The sequence below is a fragment of the Ahaetulla prasina genome, chromosome 2 (assembly GCF_028640845.1).
Source record: "Ahaetulla prasina isolate Xishuangbanna chromosome 2, ASM2864084v1, whole genome shotgun sequence".
NCBI classification, from domain to species: Eukaryota; Metazoa; Chordata; class Lepidosauria; order Squamata; family Colubridae; genus Ahaetulla; species Ahaetulla prasina.
In genome coordinates, this window is record NC_080540.1 from 250,771,950 (window position 1) to 250,798,765 (window position 26,816).

Sequence of the window (26,816 nt, forward strand, 5' to 3'; positions counted from 1 at the left end):
ACTCACTTAACAACTGCAGTGATTCACACTTGAAAACCATAATAAAATGGTCATAAAGTCAGGCACGACTCACTTAACAACTGCAGTGATTCACACTTGAAAACCATAATAAAATGGTCATAAAGTCAGGCACGACTCACTTAACAACTGCAGTGATTCACACTTGAAAACCATAATAAAATGGTCATAAAGTCAGGCACGACTCCTACAACTGACCCCATTTCATTGGGTTCACAACCCCTAGTGATCACAGAAAAGGAAGTGCAGGACCTATTTCACAGACAAAAGCCAGGAAAAGCTCCAGGCCCAGACAAGATAACTCCTTCTTGCTTAAAAGTCTGTGCTGACCAATTGGCCCCATCTTCACCCATATTTTCAATAAATCACTAGAGATGTGCTATGTTCCTTCTTGCTTCAAACGCTCTACCATCATCCCAGTGCCGAAGAAGCCCACCATCAAGGAACTGAATGACTACAGACCAGTTGCTCTAACATCTGTAGTCATGAAAACCAAATGTTATAGATATACGTATAATCTGTCCCTTCATTTTAATCCATAGCTAAATAAATACTGCTGGCAGACAGTATATAATTTGTACAAGCTAAAATACATTAATTTGCTTATAACCATCCTGGAAAATAACTTTCCAAGCTATCTGCTTAATCCATGTCATGCTGAAATAGTTTGCTATTAAGAAATATTTCCCTCACAGCTGAATATTCTTTATGATAGATTATTTCATCACTTCTTTTAGCTGAGAACACAAATAAAATACATTAATTTGCTTATAACCATCCTGGAAAATAACTTTCCAAGCTATCTGCTTAATCCATGTCATGCTGAAATAGTTTGCTATTAAGAAATATTTCCCTCACAGCTGAATATTCTTTATGATAGATTATTTCATCACTTCTTTTAGCTGAGAACACAAATAAAATACATTAATTTGCTTATAACCATCCTGGAAAATAACTTTCCAAGCTATCTGCTTAATCCATGTCATGCTGAAATAGTTTGCTATTAAGAAATATTTCCCTCACAGCTGAATATTCTTTATGATAGATTATTTCATCACTTCTTTTAGCTGAGAACACAAATAAAATACATTAATTTGCTTATAACCATCCTGGAAAATAACTTTCCAAGCTATCTGCTTAATCCATGTCATGCTGAAATAGTTTGCTATTAAGAAATATTTCCCTCACAGCTGAATATTCTTTATGATAGATTATTTCATCACTTCTTTTAGCTGAGAACACAAATAAAATACATTAATTTGCTTATAACCATCCTGGAAAATAACTTTCCAAGCTATCTGCTTAATCCATGTCATGCTGAAATAGTTTGCTATTAAGAAATATTTCCCTCACAGCTGAATATTCTTTATGATAGATTATTTCATCACTTCTTTTAGCTGAGAACACAAATAAAATACATTAATTTGCTTATAACCATCCTGGAAAATATCTTTCCAAGCTATCTGCTTAATCCATGTCATGCTGAAATAGTTTGCTATTAAGAAATATTTCCCTCACAGCTGAATATTCTTTATGATAGATTATTTCATCACTTCTTTTAGCTGAGAACACAAATAAAATACATTTATATTTAATTCATACTGAACTGCAAAAGTATTGGAAAAATGACATAACTGATTAAGCAGTCAAAGGAAAGGCAGAAAACCTTTTCATAAATTTAATAGTCTTACTTTTTAATGCTTGCTTCCCACCCACTCCAACCTCCCGCACCCGGGTTCTGGAACTAAGCTATGTTTTCAGAATCCTTGATTAATGAACCCTATGCAGCCTGAGGTTGCAGAATGTGTTACCTATTTATTTTATTGAAGGGAAAATTGAATATAATAGACCAATTCAGACCACTTAAGGTACATGATATATGGCCACAGTAAAATTGGACAAAGGATAGAAGTAGAAAAACATGCAAAGAATTAAGCTTTCCAAATAAGAAGTGTTTCCTTAGATAACAATCATGTGATTCACTTAACAACTGCAGTGATTCACACTTGAAAACCATAATAAAATGGTCATAAAGTCAGGCACGACTCACTTAACAACTGCAGTGATTCACACTTGAAAACCATAATAAAATGGTCATAAAGTCAGGCACGACTCACTTAACAACTGCAGTGATTCACACTTGAAAACCATAATAAAATGGTCATAAAGTCAGGCACGACTCACTTAACAACTGCAGTGATTCACACTTGAAAACCATAATAAAATGGTCATAAAGTCAGGCACGACTCACTTAACAACTGCAGTGATTCACACTTGAAAACCATAATAAAATGGTCATAAAGTCAGGCACGACTCACTTAACAACTATTTTGTTTAGCAATAGAAATTCTGGACCAAGAGTGGTTGTAAGTAGAGGACTACCTGTACAGAATAGCTGAATTCCTTCAATACTGCAACAGATTTATGTTAATTCAATGCTTAACTTACATAGGCATTCCTGCAGAAAAATTAAATGAGTGGAAATATAGACAGTGGTGAAACTAATCAGAACTCTATTTCATTCAGCTACCATATTTTTCTGTGTATAAGATGCTACCTTTTCTTAAAATATTTACTTGAAAATGTAAGAGGCGCATCTTATACATGGGGGCGTCTTAAAGACGGAAAAGTGTGCTATTTATACAATACTCAATGATAGAAAGTAAAAGTGGGTCTTTCTCAATCTTATCTAGAAATATAGTACTTAATAACATAGAATGGAAGGGTGAAGTAGGCAGAATTTAACTTTAAGAACCATATGTTTTGCTGACTGAGGAACTCTGGGAGTTGAAGGCCACAAGTCTTAAAAGAGCCAAGTTTGCAGACCCCTGTATTAGACCATAAACTTGATCCAGAATCCTTTGAAAGTATGCAGGCAGGTAGGTAGGTATGGATGAATGAATGTATGAACAATGCTCCTCAAGAAATAAATGAGAACGTAGCCTAGAACCTTAGTATCTGAGGGATTATGAAACATATTGTCACTTATAAATAAACATGTGGATAGTCATAAAAATAAATGATAGCAAAACAAACATCACTTCTCCCAAGCCCTAACATTTTAATTGCTCTAAGTATTTTGTTATACTTAGCAAAGAATGACTTGCTCTACCAAAAATAAATTGAGTAATATAGTACAGCAAGATGAGCTATGTATCAGGAAGTTCAAATCTTGAATCTCTGAAAAACTTTCTATAAGACTTTAAGCAAACTTGCTACTTTCAGGATCATCTTACAGACTATGCAGATCATATCCAATTCCAATTTTAAAATAATAAAAATCAGTTTTAAAAACTGTTTTAAAAAGTAATATTTATTAAAGCTGTAGAATCTGTTTTCTGACTTATTTTTCTGGGCCAAATGATTTAATGGTGTGATTTATTGGCAAGATTAGCCACTTTTGGAAATGATACATTACATGCTGCTTGTGCAACTAAATGTGCAACTAACTAAAAAAACCTGAGCAGTATACATAGAATCACTATTGTTTATTCAATATGCCATAATGAAAATAAATAATCTGCATTAGTCTAACAGCAGGTACACTTATACCAATTCATGCCTTGAAGAAAACTCAGAACTAAATCAAGACAAATGCAGATAGAGAACAGAAAATATTAAAAATAATTGTAGCAAGGATAAGGATAAGAAAGTATGTAAGGCAGAAGCTCACATACAAAAGCAAAACAAACATCACTTCTCCCAAGCCCTAACATTTTAATTGCTCTAAGTATTTTGTTATACTTAGCAAAGAATGACTTGCTCTACCAAAAATAAATTGAGTAATATAGTACAGCAAGATGAGCTATGTATCAGGAAGTTCAAATCTTGAATCTCTGAAAAACTTTCTATAAGACTTTAAGCAAACTTGCTACTTTCAGGATCATCTTACAGACTATGCAGATCATATCCAATTCCAATTTTAAAATAATAAAAATCAGTTTTAAAAACTGTTTTAAAAAGTAATATTTATTAAAGCTGTAGAATCTGTTTTCTGACTTATTTTTCTGGGCCAAATGATTTAATGGTGTGATTTATTGGCAAGATTAGCCACTTTTGAAATGATACATTACATGCTGCTTGTGCAACTAAATGTGCAACTAAATGTGCAACTAAATGTGCAACTAAATGTGCAACTAAATGTGCAACTAAATGTGCAACTAACTAAAAACCTGAGCAGTATACATAGAATCACTATTGTTTATTCAATATGCCATAATGAAAATAAATTGAGTAATATAGTACAGCAAGATGAGCTATGTATCAGGAAGTTCAAATCTTGAATCTCTGAAAAACTTTCTATAAGACTTTAAGCAAACTTGCTACTTTCAGGATCATCTTACAGACTATGCAGATCATATCCAATTCCAATTTTAAAATAATAAAAATCAGTTTTAAAAACTGTTTTAAAAAGTAATATTTATTAAAGCTGTAGAATCTGTTTTCTGACTTATTTTTCTGGGCCAAATGATTTAATGGTGTGATTTATTGGCAAGATTAGCCACTTTTGGAAATGATACATTACATGCTGCTTGTGCAACTAAATGTGCAACTAAATGTGCAACTAAATGTGCAACTAAATGTGCAACTAAATGTGCAACTAACTAAAAACCTGAGCAGTATACATAGAATCACTATTGTTTATTCAATATGCCATAATGAAAATAAATTGAGTAATATAGTACAGCAAGATGAGCTATGTATCAGGAAGTTCAAATCTTGAATCTCTGAAAAACTTTCTATAAGACTTTAAGCAAACTTGCTACTTTCAGGATCATCTTACAGACTATGCAGATCATATCCAATTCCAATTTTAAAATAATAAAATCAGTTTTAAAAACTGTTTTAAAAAGTAATATTTATTAAAGCTGTAGAATCTGTTTTCTGACTTATTTTTCTGGGCCAAATGATTTAATGGTGTGATTTATTGGCAAGATTAGCCACTTTTGGAAATGATACATTACATGCTGCTTGTGCAACTAAATGTGCAACTAACTAAAAAAACCTGAGCAGTATACATAGAATCACTATTGTTTATTCAATATGCCATAATGAAAATAAATAATCTGCATTAGTCTAACAGCAGGTACACTTATACCAATTCATGCCTTGAAGAAAACTCAGAACTAAATCAAGACAAATGCAGATAGAGAACAGAAAATATTAAAAATAATTGTAGCAAGGATAAGGATAAGAAAGTATGTAAGGCAGAAGCTCACATACAAAAAAGCAAAACAAAACCAAAAACCCACTAGCAGAACAAACCACTCTCCAAGATCTATGATGCTAATAAAATTCATCAAGTAATTATTTTAAATTACCATTCAAGCCTTATACTTTTCTTAGCTTGGCCTATATAGGTAGTCTTTGGGGTATGATCGTAATTGGGATCAGAATTATAAGCAAGCAGTTGTTAAGCAAAACATTATGTGACCATCCTGCTTAGCAATGGCAATCCCAGCAATTCAGATTGCAGTTCTTAGGCCAGGACCACATGGTCATTAGGTTAGGGACCCATGTTTTTCCTGCCCTGCATGAACTGCCTCTGTTTCAACTCCTCCCACGTGTCTATCTCGCATTTGTTTTGGCAGTATTCCACCATCTAACCCTGCAGCCCCCACCACAGTCCCCAACTGAAAGTCATGTTCTTCCTTTCACTGCTTGCTCAGAATTCAGGCAATGATCAAGGGACCAGCCCTGCAATATGTGTGGCAAGTACAACACAGCCTCAGCTGCTGAAGAGGTGAAGGCTTTGTAGGAGAACGACTGGGTCAAGTCAACAGATAGCCTCTGGATAGCCTTCGTTGGCTCTCTATCCTTTGCTGAACCCCCTTTGCTCTGGATAGCGTCTGTTGGCACTCCATCCTTTGCTGGACAGCCTCCCCCCCCCCCAGGCCAGTTGTCTAGCAGCACTTCTAAAATAAACCACAAAGCACACACTACACCTCCAGGAAGCTCTTGCCCCTTCACTTTGTCCAATTCTCCTGTCAGCCTCTTGCAAAATACTAGACAGGATGATGAGCATGCTGCACCTCAACATCCCATTGTGCTCTCCACAGCCTGTAGGCCCATGATGGCGAACCTATGGCACATGCCAGAAGTGACACGCAGCACCCTCTCTGATGGCACGTGAGCCATCACCCCAGTTCAGCTCCGCTGAGCATGCATGTGCGCCTCCTGCTGGACAGCTGGTCTTCAGGTCTCTGCTGGACCTGCATGGGGGGCACGCAGGGAGCTGCACATGCATGCATGGGAAGTGGGGTCTATGCAGGGGGCATGCATGCATGTGCAGGAGCAGGACTCATGCAGGGTCTGCACGCGCATGCATGGGTGGGCTGCGCACGCATTGCATTTTGAGAGTTTAGGCGTGCATGTGCGCTTTGCACACTCAGTCCAGAAAAGGTTAGCCATCACTGCTGTAGGCTATCGCTTCTGGCCAGGCCTGGCAAACTGCTTTTATCAGTCAAGGTTCCGCCTCCCTGCCTCTCACCAAGTTCACCAAGCACATCCTTGAGTTGCATCTTCAGCCAATGCCTAGAACACAGGCCCACAGGAGAGGGAAGAAGACAGCAAAGATTAGCTGGTGGTTGCCATGGCAGAAGGAGGTAGTGGAGTGCAGGGTGCCAAAAAGGCAGAGGTGGGGGAAAGATAGGTGGGCAGGGGGAGTTTAAGTAGAGGCAGTTTGCACAGGTGTCGTGTCCCACTCCTCCGCTGACGGCCGGGTCAGGGAAATCCGAATCAGGCTTGCCTCTGCAGCTCTGCCCAAAGTCCTAGCAGTCCTCAGAGCAGGCAGGAGACCAGAAAGTGACTTCAGCAAGATAAGTTCGACTTTGCCTGACTCAGAGACTGCCAGAAAGCAGATCCTTTATATAGGCCATGGGGTGTGGCTCCATGACTCAGCAATCATTAAGGCCTGCCCCTCCCTTCCTTCTGTTGCCTCCGCCTATCCAGTCTTCTGATGCGAGGGTCACTCCAATCAGCAGCTGTTGGAAATAAACCCTCCTCAGGCTCACATGCTGTGGAGGAGGGGGAGGGGTCTAGCTGCTCCGTTTGCCTGGGCATGGAGCCAGGGCTGGGGCCGGGAGGTGCTCCTTCCTCTGCAGCTTGTCTGGGCATGGAGCCAGGACTGGGGCCGGGAGGCATATATTCCTCCGTGTTCGGGAGCAGGTAAGAAGGCCCCGGCTGCTGTAAGAGCGGGCAAGACACAACAACAGGGCAGGAGAACATGGTTGTGGCACACTGAGACTGGTGATGAATAACGAGGTCCGGTCAAAAAGTAACTAAATCACATGACTATGGGGATGCTTCAATGACCAGAACATCAAAGACTGGTCATGGTAGTCATTCAGGCCCATCATAGTTTCAAACAGTTGCTGAACATAGGACAGCAATCTGAGGGACTCTATAAAATTAGAAGTACTGAAAGCCTTCAAAGCTTGAAATCATCTACAAATTGCTCCAACTCGAAGCCGCATGATTATATTTGATATCTCAAATCAATTTAAGGGAATACTTTGATCCAATTATTCCTTTGAAGCTCCATGAAGGCCTAAAAGATAGTCAACATGAAATATAACAGCATGAATATCTATTTAAGGCTGGTAGCTCCTGAAAGATCACATTGCCAGGGAAGAATGGAGGGAGAACGAAAAGTCAGACCAGTAATGTTTTGACTCCAGTAAACATCCTGCCTTCTCAAGGAAAAAAATGCCTCCCAAAAGGAATAACATTACATTGTATCTGTATAATTTCTGAAAAATATAAAATACTTAAGTTTATTAAGAATGGGCCTTACATCTTCAATAAGTATGAATAACTCTTATGTCCCTAAATTAACAAATTAATGTACTGAGCACTGTTTATTGTTGTACTCACACAGAAACAAACCTACTGGCATTTCCTTTTTTGGTGGAAGATTCACTCTCAGATAATAATAACTTCTCTGATAAGTTTACTATTTTTCTATGCTTTTCTTTTTTATATCTAGGAGAGATTCTCAATCATCCTGGTCATGGTTGTCCCGAAGGTGCTTTTCAAAAGGCAACTTGTTTTTTTTCCTTGAAAAACCTTTCACTTCCCATCCAAGAAGCTTCTTTAGTTCTTTTTTTTATATATTTCCCAGAAGAATCAAGATAGGATGGTTTATGACACAATATTTAAAACTTTTACTATGTTAAGCAGAAAGCAGTTCAATAAATTCAGCCTCATACATTTGGAAGGTGGAATAGTATATCAGTCATATATTTTATGCTAGCATTAAAAAGGGGCCGGATAGCTCAGGCTAAGGCCTGTTATTAAGAACACAAAGCCTGCAATTACTGCAGGTTCAAGCCCAAGGTTGACTCAGCCTTCCATCCTTTATAACAGTGAGCGGCTCCCAGGTGAATATCCGCTGGGTCTGGCGCCACGCGCCATTGCGTCTGGTGCGCATGCGCAGTTGCAGGTCGGATTTCCGGGGGAGCCGCGGGCGAAAAAGATTGGGAACCTCTGCTTTATAAGGTAGGTAAAATGAGGACCCAGATTGTTGGGGGGGCAATAAGTTGACTTTGTAAAAATATACAAATAGAATGAAACTATTGCCTTATACACTGTAAGCCGCCCTGAGTCTTCGGAGAAGGGCGGGGTATAAATGTAAAAAAAAAAAAAAAAAGTTCTGAATTTTATCTGCGCAAGCACAACTTTTTTCCAGTCAGAATTGGTGGTGTCAAAAAATGAAATTATTCCAGCCATTGGACCAGACAGTATATCTATAGCTCACTTTACGACCACAACTGGAACTGGCAATGCTATCATAAAGTGAAAAACCATGTACTGCAACCCTATTATAGCATTTCCTATTTGGTCATTAAGTGACAGACAAATCATGACTGCGACTTGCAATTTTACTTTGGTCACAAAGCTGGGATATTTTAACCGTGTTACTTTGAACAATCATTAAAGTAGGCACTCGGTAAGCAAGAACTAACTGTAACTCCTATGAAGAGTCTTGATGCCTGGTTGCTTATATATAAATCCAGCAAGGGGGAGGGGGAAAACGTGTCCTATTAAGATTATTTAAATCAACAGAATTCAAAATATTACGTTTTTATTTTGGAGATTTTTATTCAGTGTGATGAGAAGCTTCTTGTCAGCAGAAAAGAAGGAAATCTTTTACAACAAATAAATAATTTGCTTTGGAAAAGGACTTCCTAATGCAGTACTTTACATCATTGAAGTGAAATAACCACCAGCAAAAGTTGTTGATGGCATAATAATAAAAGTTTCTTGAATTACAGTATCTCATAATACACTATGAGTCAGCCCATTCTAGTCCCACTTGAGGTCACTCCCGCACTTAAGTAAAAACGGTAAAAAAAAACCTTTACTTGTTAGATCTTGGCTCATATCAGGAGCTATTTCTAGTAGTTCTGACACTCCTGACATTAATAGCGCTCTAATTAAGATGTTAATATGATGATTAATGCCCTGGATTCCTTCCAATTAATTTCAAGGCAACTATTAACATGACTTCCAAAATTCTCTCTGCTTTGCAGAAATATTAAAAATGCAGCCACAAACATTTGATGTCAATTACTAACAGAACACCACTATCCATCCCACCGCACCCACTTCAAAGATACAAACTGCAAGACTGCTCAGTGCTCAGGTTACCAAGTAAGAAAAAGCAAAGCTCCAAGATCCTTAATATTGTATGATGGATTCATTCACAATATCTTCCAATCTAAAAAAAGATATTGGCAGAAGCTATGCAAGTAATTGTTCTGCCTTGTAGTAATCTTTCCACACAATTTTCTACAGTTAGGTTTCTAGCCATGACTTTGGTGGGATGCCTTTCTTACTTCTTCACACTTCATGCTTTATGTCTTCACCTGCCAGTTACTGAGCATATATCCTTTTGATCAAAGGTTTTCAAATTTGGCAATTTTAAGATGTATGGTTTTCAATTCCCAGAATTCCCCAGCAACTATGTGGGAGTCCATACATCTTAAAGTTGCCAAGTTTGAAAAACACTGCTATACATATTTTAGATACTTCCACTTTCAAAAATTTCAGCCAGTGTGACCTTCATGGAAGCTCAGGTCCAACAAATACAGGGAACACCAAAATACAGAAGGGTACAGTATATAAGTATGCATTAAATAGAAAGACAGTGATTAAGTACCTTCCATTTTGCTCCCACCTTCCCAACTCAGCTCATTTACCATCTTAATTACACTTTAACTGCAGCAGACTTTCTTTTTGTAGAATGTAAGTTTTATAACAGAGTACATTCTAACTTCTGCCACCTCTTTAATGTATTCTTCTCATGTGCAGACTTTTTAATTACACAAAGAAAAAACTGTAAACCTTCAAACAGTGACAACCAATTAAAATAAGACAAGGCACAATGAAGAATAAGGTCCTCAGCAATAAGAGTAACTGTTCAACAGTTCACACTGCACAGCATGCCTCACTCTAATTGTATAGCTCACTTCCACTTTTAAAGCAAATAATGGTTCATCAAGGTGCATTCAAATAGTTTACTTTTTCGTATCAGGAAAGCTGATTTTTTTATTATATATCACGGGTAACAATCTCTCTGCATCATGTTGTTGTCCCGTGACGTATTGTGATGGTTTTTCCCTTCACAAAGCTGGTGTGGGCATCGCCCACACGTGATGCATCCAAACTTTGATTTAAACGAATTCTGGGAAACTTTTAAACCCCGTTTGAAGCCACAGTTTGCCTTAGGCTATGATCATGCTTGTCAGGCCAATGGAAAAACTAAGCTAAATAATGATTTAGCATTATATCTGAATCAATCCAGTTTGTGAAGTATATCCTCTGTGAGATATACTGTGAGAACTAAACTATTCAAAACAATGTACAAAAACCATCCCTTTACAGAAATTGTTTCAATGTCTTACTTGATTAATATAAGGTTATATTTATATTAGGAAAGGATTTTATTCAATAGAAAAATCTTCTATAAATAAAATAATGGGAAGCTCGCCAATATCACAAATATTGTTCACAATTGTTTCTTTTAAGCATAATATGAATTTAAAATTCATAAAGCTGATTTATGAACAATGTATTTGTATCCATAGACATTTTTATGTTGCTTGGCTCTTATTAATAAAATACAGGCTTTTTTTAACAGAAATTTTGGTACATATAGTTATTGGTGGAAATGCTACTCATTTGCTACAACTCTGTCCAATCTTGCCTGTGCTTAGAAAAAACTACTATTTTCCTGATTATTTAATGTATTGCACACATTTCAATCATAATTACCTTATGTGGTGACAAAATTCTTTGTCTAAACTTTTCCACAATTTCTGGACCTGCAACTGCCCATGTGGTAACAAATACTTCTATTTTATCATGACTCAAGTTAGAATGCTGCAGCTGCTGTTGCAAAATAGTGTGTTTCAAGTTATGATATACGGCCTGTAAAAAAAAAATATCCAATGTATTGTACATATTTTTATAAATGTTATTTTACATTACAATTATGAAGAACCCAGGGAATACTGAACAAGTGTTATCTACTATGCAAATGTGATCTAGGATTTTCAGTAACAATAGAAGCATAGGATTGAAAAATGGAAATCGTTTATTAATAAAATGACCATAAAATAATATCCCTGAAACAGAAAAGCTAGTTTCTAAAGAAAACTGATTCCGTGAGGACAAAATGATTTGTACAGTATATATAATCACAGGTGGCGCAGTGGTTAGAATGCAGTATTTCAGGCTACTTCTGCTGACTGCTGGCTGCCTGCAATTTGGTAGTTTGAATCTCACCAGGCCCAAGGTTGACTCAGCCTTCCATCCTTCTGAAGTGGGTAAAATGAGGAGCCAGATTATTGGGGACAATATCCTGACTCTGTAGACCGATTAGAGAGGCCTGTGAAGTGGTATATAAGTCTAAATGCTATTGCTATATTTAGCAGTCTGAAAATTATTATTATTAAAACATGACATGTAAAACCAGAAATGTACATCTCTTCAAGTAATTCAAAGAAAGATTCCAATGCTATTATTTTTCTTTATTTTTATTTGCTTGAATTTCATGTGCTGCACTATAGCAATGATCTATGCTAAGCCATGATTTAAGAAACCACAATTATAAGTCTGCTTTATATCTTAAGCCTTTAAAAATAGTTGAAACAACAGTGGATGGATTCACACATCTAATGACCTTTCTCTGTTTCTGGCTTAACATGTTGCATGAATTCAACTAATCATGGTAAGCCTGAAACATACAGAATTATATCAGCAATCTAAGAAACAAGACATTTTCGTCCTTGCATAGCTATGTATTTCAACAACGTATCATCTTATTATACAGTTCAATCCAAAACATATTTTTTTTAGAAATTCAATTGTGAGCATATATAATATGCTCTTTATATAATAAACTTATCACTGTAGCAATAATTCTTTAATGCATAGTGACGATCTCTACTTTTTTCCAAGGCACCAAGACATCCATTTTTAAAAAACCAAAAAACTAGCCATTTGGAGCACTATCTTTTAACGTCAAACTTTGAAAAATCTTTTTCTCTATATCAAGTTAAATATTTACAAACATATCAAAATTATAACATTAAAAAGTGAATACCTGTTCCAAAATGAATGTTATGGTTTCAAGTACAAGATGAAGGTCTTGTTTTTCTATTGAGAATGCAGCTTGAAGTTTTTCTTCCTCTTCTTGTGTGAAAGTACTCTCTGTCTGAAATTTGTAAAAAGTCTCCAGTTTAATTTTTTAAAATAAGGAAATTATTTAAATGATTGCACCATGTCCAATTCCATACCTGCTGCTCAAGATAAATATGAAAAGAATAAAAAACTAATCAAATGCAAACTTAAATACAAAGGCAAAGAGTTTACCTGAAAATATAAATAAATTTCCCTAGCTAGCAATGTTTCTTTCAAAGTCACTAGGGGGGAAAATGTCTGTTATCTAACGTTAAAGTGAGAAACCCAGGAGAACAGAATGCTTCACAAGAATTTCATTTGTGCTGCTTTGACTCTTTGTAATAAGGAAGCTTCCCAATTTACCTTCTATAATATCTAACTTCCTTGACTAAAATATTGTTGTCTATATATATCATGAAACAGTATATAAACTGTTTCAACTCTTACCCTCAAAACGACGCTATAGAGCACTGCACACCAGAACAACTAGACACAAGAACAGTTTTTTACCGAATGCCATCACTCTGCTAAACAAATAATTCCCTCAACACTGTCAAACTATTTACTAAATCTGCAATACTATTTATCTTCTCATTGTTGCCATCACCCATCTCCTTCCACTTATGACTGTAACTTTGTTGCTTGTATCCTTATGATTTGTACTGATATTGTTTCCTGATTGCTTATTTGTAGCCTATGACTATCATTAAGTGGTTTATCATTAAGTGTTAAATTTGTACCCTATGACTATCATTAAGTGTTGTAAGTGTTGTACCTTGATGAAGGTATCTTTTCTTTTATGTACACTGAGAGCATATGCACCAAGACAAATTCCTTGTGTGTCCAATCACACTTGGCCAATAAAAATTCTATTCTGTTCTATATTGTATTCTTTATTTATGTAAATGTGTTTTCTGCACCCTCTGAGCCACTGATGATCGTGATAGCTAAACACTGCTAAAATTGCTATTCAGTTGTGAAAAAACAAAAACTGCAATATAAAATAAACAAAACTTACTGCTGCCACTAAAAAAACCACTGCCTTTTAATTTTTTTCAAACAATTGTTTTTATTACATTAGGAGATACAAGTGATCTATCAGGAATTATTATCTATTAGCTGAATTCAATAGGGTTTTTTGCAATCTAAACTAAAAATTGTTAATATGACGATTTAGATAAGGCTTTAAAAAGCTTTGCAAGGGATGTTAAATGCAGCTCTTGGGCACTCCAAAAGAAGGATGTCCTTCAGTTAATTATCGCCAGATAGATTACAGCTATCATTTTTAGTTTTAGAACTATTGTACCATACTATAAACTTGGAATGGCATGGGTTGAAGAAATGCCTATCTCCTATCTCCCACAGTACATGCCCAGCCAATTCATTAATCTGGAACTTGTAGGAACCATCAATTAAACAATGCCACTTATCTTGACCTGAAAACACAGTTTCTTATCTGTAGCAGCACCTATCCCTAGAATGTGGTTCCCCCAAAATCCCAACAGCCTCCATCCTGCTGAGGTTTTGAATGACCTTGAAGACCTGACTCTTCACCCAGGCTTTAGACAAGGATGGCCAAAGGCTTCCTTTGTTTTCCTTTGTTCCCATCTGATCTTGTCATTCTACCATCTTTACCTTTCTTTTTGTTTTTCTTGCTTGTAATATGCTAAACAATTTATAAATTGTCCAGAGTCACTGAAAGTCAGGAAGGATATAATTTAATTATTAGTGTCCCTAATGACTCAATTATCAGATAATGAGAGAGAAGTTGATTTGATGTTTGAACAACGTTATTTGTATTTTTATCCTATTTTAATGAAAAATAGATTAAAAGAATGTCAACCTACTCTGAAACAGAATGCATGGTTATAATTATTTTACAACCTTATTCCCTTATTAGAGAATCCTCCAGAGGTGTATTCTATGCTCAGAATTTATTGGCCCACATGGCTACTTGTAGCTGACAATTGAAGGTCACATATTTGGAAGCTGCCCAGATAATATTGAAGGATTTGGGGTCATTTTCACTTTCTATACCAACCTTTATGTGAAGCTTCTGAAGAATGCGGGAGAGAAGGCGGGAGAATCTGCCTGTATCCAGAGCATTGATCAAGGTCACAGCTTTTTGAACTCTTAAAAAAAAAGGAATGAAAATTTTAAAAAGCGAGCCACATTTTTCAGATAGATAGATATTTAAAATAACAGATTTTGAATTTATCTCCTTCCCAGCTTTTACCAAGTTGTCAAATAGCAATTTAATATTAAATTAAGTAAGTTGACTGAATTTTAAGGCAATCTGAAAATCTCCAGCCAACCTCCAGGAAACAGAAGTCAAGTGATTCCAACCTCCCTTATTGGTCTTGCAAAGAAAAACAAGGGCAACGACTTATTTTATTTTAAAACAATCTATTCAGAAGTAAGTCTGATGGAGCCAGCAGATCCAACTGATAAGCCAGTAAAGGAAATAAATAAAGGTTATTCTTTTATAAATTGTAACAAATGTAATACCAAAGTGTGAGACTATCTGTTTGCTCTTTTCTGACTATGCAAAGTGACTACAATTGGTAATGTAATCAATTGTGGAGACAATGTATTATGACTTGATAAGAGTTCCCCAGAGACAGAAACTACACCTGAGCCAAAAATCCTATCAGGAGACAGGAACATCGGCCCAAGGTGAAAATTGTAAGTAAATAAGAAAAGATATCAGAGAATGGACGGAAATTGCCAAGATGACCCTTAAAGGTGTAAAACAACTAAAAGGACAAAGTGGGTAAGGGGGGAATTTCTTAGGCGTGGCGTGCATTGTGTAGGAGTATAAAATGTGTAGCTTGAAAACTGCTTCTTGCACTCTTTGAACTCAATCCAATTGGGAAGAGTCTAAGAGGCCGTGCTTGCAACCGCTTTTTTTTTTTATTTTCATATTTTTTTACAATAAATCTTTGATTTTGTTAATCAGACTTGTCTTGGAGTTGTGAATATCAAATTTGGGTTTTAAATCTCACAATCTTGGCGCCCAGTGTGGGGCTCAAAGAATCTCTAGGGGATGCTGTTCTCAGTAAAATCCAGGAGCGCGCCAGTTGTTTTCAACTGCCTGGAGTTGCCTGAGATCTAGTTTCCCATTGCGGGTTCCGAGCCAAAATAAATTAACAACTCTGATTTACAAAATCAAAGAATAGGAAAGAGAAAGAAAGTCAACAACAGAGGTCCAGGACGACCAAGTAATCCTAGTGCACAGGTCCCAGGTAGGAAACTTTTGTCCCGAAGGAGGAAACATGCAATTGTACCTGGGTGGTCAGGAGAGCGATTATGGGAGGTTTCTGCGATAATGGCTGTGTGTGTGTTGGACTGTGTTCTGGGAACACTGGTAAGTCCAGAGCGAGTGAGGACCTGAAAGGTTGCGTTTCCTTAACTCCCGCGAGGGGGAAGGCCAGCCTGAAGGGAAGCGAATTGGTGTTGTGGATTTTGAGTGGCCATAAGATCGAGAACCTCAGGGAACCATAGTCAGGAAAACTCTCAAGAGTCTAAGTAATTGTTGTTGTAAAAACAGTTGTTGTTGTTGTAAAGCAAATAATAAGAAAGTAACTGTAAAACTAACAAATAGGGAGGTAGAAATCCCTTCCAATAGTCTTTTAGAACAGCTGCTAAGGAGATGTGCAAATTAGATAGAGAAGAGTCTGGATCTTTAAAGATAAGCCAGCGATTGCTGGGAGATCTAAGATAGATAGAGAATAGTCTGGATCTTTAAAAATAAGCCAGCGCTGGCTGGGAGATTCAAGCTAGAATCAGAAGGGACAAACATCCTCAGGGCAAAAACAATTAGCAACAATCCAGTGCTTGAGGAGATAGAACAATGGATGTAACTTTGAGTAAAAGTGAGAAGTTCACTGAAACAATTAAGAAGAACCCCAAATTGTAAATAGTCCTTTAGGGAAAAATACTTAGAGGTTGGGGAAGCCCCTCCATACAGTAAGATGATTTAGAAGCTGGGGCTGACCAAAGAAGATATGGTTAGTTTATGTTTTATGTAATTTGACTTGAACAATTTGATGTGATTTCTGTTAAAAAGTCTTAGATGTGCATGTAGAATTGAATGGAACTGAATTGATTGTGACATGTTTGGCTGGTCGGCAAATTAAGTAAACTAAGTAAATTAAGTAAGCTTGGGCTTGAAGTTGTGGGAAACTGGCAGTGGTTAGGGCCCAAAATCACATTTGATTAAAACCACTTCCTTAGTTTTCCCACTGCTTGAGGAACGAGGTACAGATTGACCTAGATGGAGGATGAAACCCTCTGATAATAGTACACAAAATTATTTAGCAAATGGAGCTCATTGGTTTGTGAGAAAGCTCCCTGAAATAATGGTAATGTTTGTTTTTCATGAAAGGGATTTTGATTGTGAAATTGGTTTACACAAGCAGTTTGATTGCAGTGCAAATGTAAGTATGTTGAGGGTAAAAGTTGGTGTGAATGTACTTTAATTCCCTTTCGTATAAAGAAACAGTAAGTTGCAAGGAAAAGAAATGAGAAAGATCCCATGGAAAATATGGGGAAAATGTGTGATTTACTAAAGCTAGAAAGAGAGGGAGAAACGGAAAAAATTATTTTGTTGAGAGACTGCTGAGTGGAGGAAAGGGGTGAGATTTCTGTGCAGTGTTTTAAACATTTTTTCCTTTCGCTGGTTGTTACTTTTCTTTCTCTTACTCAAGGACCTTCTTGCCTTAGAGATGCAAGAGAAGTAGGAAAGGGAGGGGGAGTGAGGCTTTTCTGCTCCTTTTAACCATTTTTTTTCTCTTACATCCCCCCCCCCCTCTGTTGAGCCTGTCTGGGAAAGGTGGGGCAAATGGGAGACCTGCTTGTGCAGCCTTGCCTCTCATTGTTTTGGTCTCTTTCATCTGCATATAAAAGCTATGCAGATATATTTTCTTTTCTGCTCTGAATACAATTTTGATTTTATTTTCTTTTGGAAATTTTTGTTTAAAATGCTTAATTAAACCTATATATAAAAGAAATTATTTTGAAAGACTTTGCTTATATTTGCAAATGTTTTAACCTATTCAATGAGAATATGCTTCCATCTGAATGGAATCTGAATCTGACTCACATTTTACTTAAAACAGATAACAGATACTAAAGTTTGGCCCGAATATATTTCAGAGCATTGATCCAAAATACCTCGTTTAGATTTTGTGTTTTCTTTTTTAAAGCTGTTTTTTTTACTTCAAATGTCTGTGTGTGGGATACACTGATTTTGAATGCTTAGGTACTCCATTCTAAGGCATTATTTGTTAGCAGCATATAGTTGTTGCCCTTTTAGGAATTGTTTCAAACATGAGTTAGCAATTACAATATGTAGAAAGAAAGATAAAATACTTAGGATTTTACATTAATCAAAATACATTTGATTAATGTAAGAACTACAAAAATAACACCTGAAGGAGTTGAGGATTAGATCTTGAACATTATTTTGTTGGGGTAGTTGTATTATAGTCTAAGGTTAAATTTGGTTTAATGGATTTTCCCTTGGGAGAAAGAGCTAATTTGTTTATAGATGGATCCTCCCGAGTGGGAGAAGGGGGACAAAAGTAATGGATATGCAATAGTAGAAGGGAGAGAGGATGTTTTAATGGAAGCCAGGAAGTTGGTCTGCATAGACATAGCTGACTTGGAAGCCAGGATGGCAGTGGTAGGAGGAATGTTATGAGAAGAAAGAGTTAGAGAAAGTAGGACTGGATGGAAGGCAGATGTTGAATAAGTCAATGTGATTTGTTTTTGGAAACTTATGGATGTTGTGGGTGGTACATGGTAGCAACGGTAAGGAAGTGGTAGAGGGAAATCTGAAACCCCAGCTAGCTATCACAGGGAACCTTCAGACAGGGAAGGAATAAAGGAATGCAAGGGTGGAACCAAGTGATAATGGGAAGAAGACATGGTGGGGCAGGGAGAACAGAGTTTAAGACTGCCTGATTAGAAGAAGGGAGGCATAAGTGTACAATATGATGGTAGAAGATGAAAGTCAATAGTAGTAGTGTCATGGGCGATTCCTTTTTGGATTCCATGGAGATCCCATGATAAATTTAGTAGTGGGACCTAAGGAAGAGGAAGTGGTGTTTTTAATTGACACCGGGGCAGTGTGCTTTGATATCAGTATTAACTGCAGAGATGAGATTAAGTGGACAAAGCATTAGAATACACAATTAGTGAAGGGAGTAGGAAAGTCACTCCTGATAGAATAGAAGAGGTGGCATCTCAGCCTCTATCTAAAAACAAGCAAGAACTAAGGAAATTATTAGGTTTGGTTGGATATTGCAGACTCTGGATTGATTGATGGGTATGCTGATCTCACCAAATCCCGGTATGCAAAGTTAATGCAATCTGAACCTTGGAATTTGAAATGGGAGGGATACGAAAAAGAAAGCTTTGAAAATTTGAAACAAGCTTTAACCAAGGCTCCTGTATTAAGTTTACCAAATTTGGAAAAACCATTTCATCTATTTGTAAACACAGAGAATGGAATTGCACAAGAGGTGTTGGCTCAGGACTGGGCAGGACAAAAGAAGCCTGTGGCATTCTTGTCAAAAATAATGGATCCAATAATAAGGGGATGGCCAATATGTATTCAAGCAATTGCTGCTACCGCAATATTGGTCTAAGAAAGTAGGAAATTGACCTTTGGGAGAGCCCTCATTGTGAGCACCCCATCTAAAATATGATGCAGCAGACAGATTGGGTTTTAATTACAGATCACAATTTGAATCCAGCATAGTTCTTAGCCAACACCAGATCAATGGATCAGTATGGGTTAGAAAATTATTGTTCTGAAGTAATGAACTTACAAACTAAAATAAGGCCTGAATTGGAGGAAAAACCCCTGGAGAAAGGAGATAAACTGGCATACTAAAGAGATCCTGGAAGCAGGGGGTTTGCCTCAAAATTGGTCTGCTTAAACTTGTGAATTGTATGCACTAAATCAAACTCTTATGTATTTTGGAGGAAAATTGGGACAATATACACAGATTCCAGATGTGCATTTGAGATAGTATATGCCTTTGGCCAAATATAATAATAATAACAATAAGGGAAAGTGGTTCCTCCCAGATGGGAGGCAAGTAATAAGTAAACCAATAGCACCAGAATAAATAGAAAAACTTCATGAAGGGACTCATTGGGGAATTCAAGCTATTGTAGATGAACTTTTAAAATGCTATGGTTGTATTGGAATTTATCCTGTAGCAAAGTCAATTATAGACAAATATTTAATGTATTCAAGTAGATTTTACAGAATTACCAAAAGTGGGGAGAGTAAAATATTTATTGGTCATAGTGGACCACCTCACAGGATGGGTTGAAGATTTTCCCTGCAGTAATGCTACAGCAGCAGTGGTGTCAAGAGTTTTGTTACACTCAACCTAGAAAGAATATTGGATTATCACCATATGAATTGTTGTTTGGAGTAGCTTTCAATCCAGGAAGCATATGCATGGATTCCCTGAAAACCAGAGACAAAGTGTTGAAACAACATGTGCATAAACTGTCCAGATATTTTGATTTTCTTAGGAAAAAGGACTATTGGCTCGAACACCACCTTTGGAGTTTCCAGTCCACAAATTCCACCACAGTGATTGGGTGCTGATCTGGAGCTGGAAGGAGGAAAAGTTAACCCCGAAGTGGGAGGGACCATTCCAAGTACTACTCACTTCCGAAACTGCAGTCCAGACAGCCGAGAAGGGTTGGACTCACTACACTCGAGTGAAAGGACCCGTGCCAGCCCCAGAGAGGTGGGAGGTGGAGTCTCACCAAGGAGACCCACTCAAGACAAAGTTCAAAGGACTTAATGTACCAATAGTCGATCTTCTTGAAAGAAGGAGGGGTAATAAGAGGCATAAGGATCAAAACTTTGCAAATTTTTCTATCCAGAACTGTATTGTTGTTTATATTTCTGCCTCAACCAAAAGAAACAAAGAGTGAGAAAATCCACTACCTCCTGGATGTGCTGGTTTTGCAGGTGCCTTTGTGGGTGTTGTTGTTGTTCTCACTGTATTGATTGTGTTCTGTGTACAGAGTGTAAAATAGTGTGTGATATTAAGATCATAGAAGATGTATTGGCACATTACAAGGTGGTATGTGTGGGGAAGCCTTCTTATTATACTCTTAAAACCTGCCCAACCATTAGAGCCATGCGTAAAAATGACAAAGAGAGAGGGGAAGATTGAGAACACAATGATATACCACACTATGATTCCTGATTGTTTGCAAACTGACTTAACAGATTGCATACAAAATGAAATTTAATACAGAACAAGGAATCCAATATAAAGAATTTGGAATAGGAATAGACGGAACCGGAAAGGATCCATGGGGGTGGCTAGTATTAAAAATAGAAACAACCAAAGTAAAATCAATACGCAAAAGTATCTTTTGGTCATATTACCAGGAATTTGAGAAATTAGAATTACCTGAATTTCCTAAGAAAGCAGTGAATATGTTTGTGCAACTGGCTGAAGAAATTGCTAAAACTTTAATCGTAAGTAATTGTTTTGTGTGTGGAGGAACAAATATGGGAGAACAATGGCCATGGGAAGCTCAAGAATTGAAACATGATATTGTGATAAATATGTGGAAAAATAAAACTCTCAATTTCACAAAAGGAAAAGAGGGGACCTGGGCATTAACTACGAATTTAGTAGGGAAAGTATGTTATGAAAGAAAAAGGAAAAATAGGAGAATAGCAGTAGGGGACATGATTTGCTTGATTGTATGGAGCAATAATAGTTGGTGGGGGGAAAGTGGAATATCAAAGGAGGAGATATTAAGTGAAATAACTAAGATGGCTTATTTAAAGGATCCTGAAAACGACACCCTGGACTGGGTAGCCCTGGAAGGTATGTATTGGATATGTGGAAAAGATGCCTATGGGTATCTACCCAAGGGGTAGTACGGATCTTGCATCCTAGGAATAATAAAGCCAAGTTTTTTTTCTCCTCCCCATTGAACAGAAACAATTGCTGGGACTAACTGTATATGATGATTTATCAGATAAAGTCCGAGCAAAAAGAGCCATACAACCAAGCGATATAAAAATCGGAAGTTGGAAGGGTGATGATTGGACTCCAGAGAGGATCATCCACTATTATGGACCTGCTAGATGGGTGGAAGATGGCACCTTAGGTACCAGAGAGCCCATTTAAACAGGGTAATTTGGCTGCAAGCAGTGCTCGAAGTAATTAATTTGAGTAATTGCTGCATTGAAATAGATGAGAGTGGAAAGGTAGTAAAGGAAATTACAGATAAGATTAGCTCATGTCCCAGTCCAAACCTGGAGAGGATTGACCTTAGATGGGGTAAATAACTGGTTCGGAGGATGGTTTGCAAATTGGAAAGAATTAGCAAAATTTGCAATATTAGGATTCTTGGCTATTATGTTTTTACCATGTTTGATTCCTCTCATACAAATGATGATAAAACTAATAATGAAAAGCATGACTTTAATAACAACTTCAATAGAAAGCGGAAGGAAAGAAACAATGTTAATAATGAAGGTAGGAAAACGGGTTGGGGAAAGAAGATTCAGAATATAAAAACTTGCTTCCACAGGAACCTAAAGAAAACATAGGAGTTATGAATTATTAAAAGTATAAAAGAATAATTAAGGTAGAAGAGAAAAAGAATGGAATTAAAGGAAATAAATAAAGGTTATTCTTTTATAAATTGTAACAAATGTAATACCAAAGTGTGAGACTATCTGTTTGCTGTTTTCTGACTATGCAAAGTGACTACAATTGGTAATGTAATCAATTGTGGAGACAATGTATTATGACTTGATAAGAGTTCCCCAGAGACAGAAACTTACACCTGAGCCAAAAATCCTATCAGGAGACAGGAACATCGGCCCAAGGTGAAAATTATAAGTAAATAAGAAAAGATATCAGAGAATGGACGGAAATTGCCAAGATGACCCTTAAAGGTGTAAAACAACTAAAAGGACAAAGTGGGTAAGGGGGGAATTTCTTAGGCGTGGCGTGCATTGTGTAGGAGTATAAAATGTGTAGCTTGAAAACTGCTTCTTGCGCTCTTTGAACTCAATCCAATTGGGAAGAGTCTAAGAGGCCGCGCTTGCAACCGCTTTTTTTATTTTATTTTATTTTCATATTTTTTTACAATAAATCTTTGATTTTGTTAATCAGACTTGTCTTGGAGTTGTGAATATCAAATTTGGGTTTTAAATCTCACACCAGTGTTCCTCAACCTTAGCAACAGCTGGTAAAAAGGCCATCTATGTCAAAATTGAACATCCCTATCTCAGTAGAGGGGGAGGGATACATCATCATCTATCTCCAGTTTACAACACAATCCCTTCAACAGTTCCAAGAAGGCTCCACACCCATTTGCGCCACTCAGGTGACCCTGAGGACACAGATAAACCTCCAAGTGGCCTCAACAACTGGCTAAAAGAATGCAAATGACCAGCTGTCTGCAAGAAGTATAAATCCTTCCATTCTCCACCATCCAGTCAGAGCTGAAGAAGCTTCTTGGATGAGAAGAGAAACGTCTTCAAAGAAAAAACAGAAAGTCCAGTTGCCTCTTGAAAAGAAAAGAAAAAAAGCACCTTGGGACAACCATGACTGAGAATCTCCATAGGCATTTAAACCTTAGCAACTGTGAAGCTCTGCAGACTTCACGTCCCACAATTCTGGGATTTAAAGTCCGCACGTTTCGAAGTTGCCAAAGCTGAAAAATACTGCGCTCAGAAAATATGACAAGGCCAGGAAGCCCCTTCTTAGAAAGTCAGGAATGATTCTGCGTGGGTGGCCCTTGGCTCCTTATTCCCCCTTTGCAGCCTCCGCTGGTGCAGCATTTTCTCTCTGCTCCACGGTCCAAGCGTTAACATTGAAAGAGAGGCTTCCCCCTCCCCCCGCCCGTCTGCATTTTAGCCTGCATCACTTATTTGCATTATTTTTAAAGGGCGTCTCCTATCCAAACGCAGCCGAGATGGTATTAACACGCAGCGCCTTTTATGCAAGAGGGGAAACATCAGAAGAGTCTCGTCCTTACCTTTCGGTATCGGGAATAACCATGGGCGCCGCCATTTTGAGCGCCGTCAATCATACCATCCCCTTTCCCCGGAAAGCCAATCAGCGGCTCAAAAAGCTTGGTCCAGGAAAAGCTAATCCCAGCGGCGCAAATCAGGCAAGCTCCGCCTTTCGCCTTCTAAGCCTTCTCCGGGGATTCATCCCCAGGGAGCGTCAGAAAGGAGCGTGTAGTTGCTGCTGCCGGCGAGTAGTACGCGGCGGAGCATGCGCGTAGAAGCGCTACCTCTTCCAAACTTGTCTATCGTTCCATTGGCTGAGTGTCATAATCATGGGTCATTGGCCAAAAGATTAGTGTTTATCCATTTCCGAGGTACGTGACTTCTCACCCATACTTTAGTATGATACAGAAAATGATGCTTTGGAGGAGGGATATTCACAGCAAAGCAGGACAAATTTGAACATGCCCTACAGCAATGCCACTGTGCAAATTCACTTTTAGGTGCCTTTCTTCAGATGCTGGAGCAGGTTAGAAACTGTAAAAGATACTTTGATTCTTGCTTCTTGCAAAAAAGAAAAAGATCCTTTTTTGGTAATTACCAATTGCTAACAAGAAAATCGGTTGCTTCTTGTCACTGGACATTTTCTTTGCCGAAAAGGAATGATTAAAATGGCTTTTATCATGTGTACGTGTGTGCTTTAAACAAGGTTTCGCAGTTTTGGGCTAAGGCACTGTCCTAGGTGTCCATACCACCCTCCTTCAAAAAACAAAATATTCTAAAAATGAAATGTTCACATTGGCAAGAAGTGATGCCATCAGATTGGCCTAGAGGCACCATAAACATTTGAATCAGCACTGATTGTGAATCAAGTTTTATTCACTGACTTAATAATGAACTGTAGTCCAGTACCCTGCACATTGCCATAAAATATGTCATCTCCATTTTTGCCCCTATCCTGCCTCTATTTCTTTTTTCCAGACTGCCAAGCACTGGCCTTTTCTCTAAGAAGAAAGCTCTCCTTGACTGAGCTAAAGTGCTGTGCTATATCTTTGAGTCTATAGAAAACTATGCCAGCATAACATATTTTTTGTTACCACAGGTTTCTATGGGATTTCCAGACACAAAGTTGTAAATGATGCTAATATAAATTTGCAGAGCACTTAAGGAAGGGAATTCTCAATTCTCCAGCCTTCTTTTTCTCTCCCCGGTCCAAGTGTCATTAGCTGGCCGGAAACATCCACTAATCACTCTCCTTAATATAGAGTTCTTTGCACAATGGGGAGAAGCAGATTTAGCTACCTGTCAAACTCATTATGAGTTTGACAAATGCAAGTGTTTTGTAAAGGCGTATTTAAAACAGACTTCAGAGGATAATTAGAACTGCAGAAAAAATAATTGCTACCAACCTGCCTTCCATTGAGCACCTGTATACTGCACGAATCAAGAAGAGGGCCATGAAAATATTTACAGATCCCTCACATCCAGGACATAAACTGTTTCAACTCCTACCCTCAAAACGATGCTATAGAGCACTGCACACCAGAACAACTAAACACAAGAACACTTTTTTCCCCGAAGGCCATCACTCTGCTAAACAAATAATTCCCTCAACACTGTCAAACTATTTACTAAATCTGCACTACTATTAATCTTCTCATCGTTCCCATCACCAATCTCTTTCCACTTATGACTGTATGACTGTAACTTTGTTGCTGGCAATCCTTATGATTTATATTGATATATTGACCATCAATTGTGTTGTAAATGTTGTACCTTGATGAATGTATCTTTTCTTTTATGTACACTGAGAGCATATGCACCAAGACAAATTCCTTGTGTGTCCAATCACACTTGGCCAATAAAAAAAAATTCAAATTCAATTCAAAAGGTATTGGGCACAAGGCTACAGCTGTTCCAGAATAAGTCTAAAACCATGTACATCAGCATCCTAACTATCAGCTGGTAATCAGGCTCCCTTCCGTACACACCTCTGCAAAACACTTGTGTAAACAAAGCAACTTTTGGTATCTAGTTTGTATAACTGTATAATTCAAAAATATTGATCATGAAAAAGTGATTGCCAAGCCGTATAGCTTCAAAGACATGAAAACACAAGAGAAAGAGATGGGGAGAGAAAGAGGGGGAAAAGTAGTTCTTGCACCAATTTTTCAAACTGCCTTTATGATTATAAACTAGGATCAAAACAATCCAAATTGTTTATTCACTTTTCTCTGCCCATCTCTTTCTCTTGAGTTCTATGTCTTTAATACTGTAAGGCTTGGGCAATCTTTTTCTTTTTTTCCTTCGCTTCTACTATTTAGCTGAATGGAGGAAATACTATATCTATCCAAGAAAAGCATTTAACTACACTCTATTTGTGGCTATTCAGTAATAAATAATTCCAAATAAAATTTCAGATTAATGCCAGGTCAGTGTGGAAGTGCTTCAATCTTGAACATGTATATCTAACTAACTGTAACCCCAATTTATCTTAATGGAGTTTATCTAAGTAGATTTGTTTAGGAGTGTAAAATTGCCCTAGATCAAAGGTGATCTGAGGTTTTCCAGATGTTGTTGACTCTAATTTCTAGCAGTTTTAGTGTTTCCAGTGGTAAGGGTTACGCTGTGGGTTATAGAGAAACAAGTGAGAAAAACAAGTTCCAATCCTGTTTCTTTTTAAAGCAGAGAACACTGACCAAATTATTTTGTTCTGCATGTGTATTCTTATTGAAGACTACTTACTACAATTAAATTCCCTAGATCAGGGGTCTCCAACCTTGGCAACTTTAAGACTTGTGGACTTCAACTCCCAGAGTTCCTCAGCCAGCTTGGCTGGCGGAGGAACTCTGGGAGTTGAAGTCCACAAGTCTTAAAGTTGCCAAGGTTGGAGACCCCTGCCCCTAGATAAAGGATCAGATCTCCAGCTGAACTCCGCTCTGACTTGAAGCAACAGTAATTAGCATTAGGGATCCTGGGTGTTGTAGCTTGGAAATATCTGGGGGTCATTAATTCCTCAATCCTGTCATAAAAGATAGTATTTGTTGGATCTATTCATTTGCAAAATTGTTTAAAGTGGTTTTTT

The 26,816-nt window shown here is 37.5% G+C and overlaps 1 protein-coding gene across 1 annotated transcript in view; it reads right to left on the minus strand.

Annotated features, from left to right (window-relative positions):
- Positions 1-23,973, minus strand: part of COMMD10 (COMM domain containing 10) — a 74,205-nt gene extending 50,232 nt beyond the window's left edge. Inside the window, exons 1-4 of the mRNA XM_058169654.1 lie at positions 23,758-23,973; positions 14,747-14,837; positions 12,629-12,739; positions 11,296-11,451 (exon numbers count right to left, since the gene is read on the minus strand). Of these exons, the coding sequence (XP_058025637.1) occupies positions 11,296-11,451; positions 12,629-12,739; positions 14,747-14,837; positions 23,758-23,792 (393 nt within the window). The 5' untranslated portion in view covers positions 23,793-23,973. The remainder of the gene's footprint in view (positions 1-11,295; positions 11,452-12,628; positions 12,740-14,746; positions 14,838-23,757) is intronic.
- Between the last annotated feature and the right edge of the window lie 2,843 nt (positions 23,974-26,816).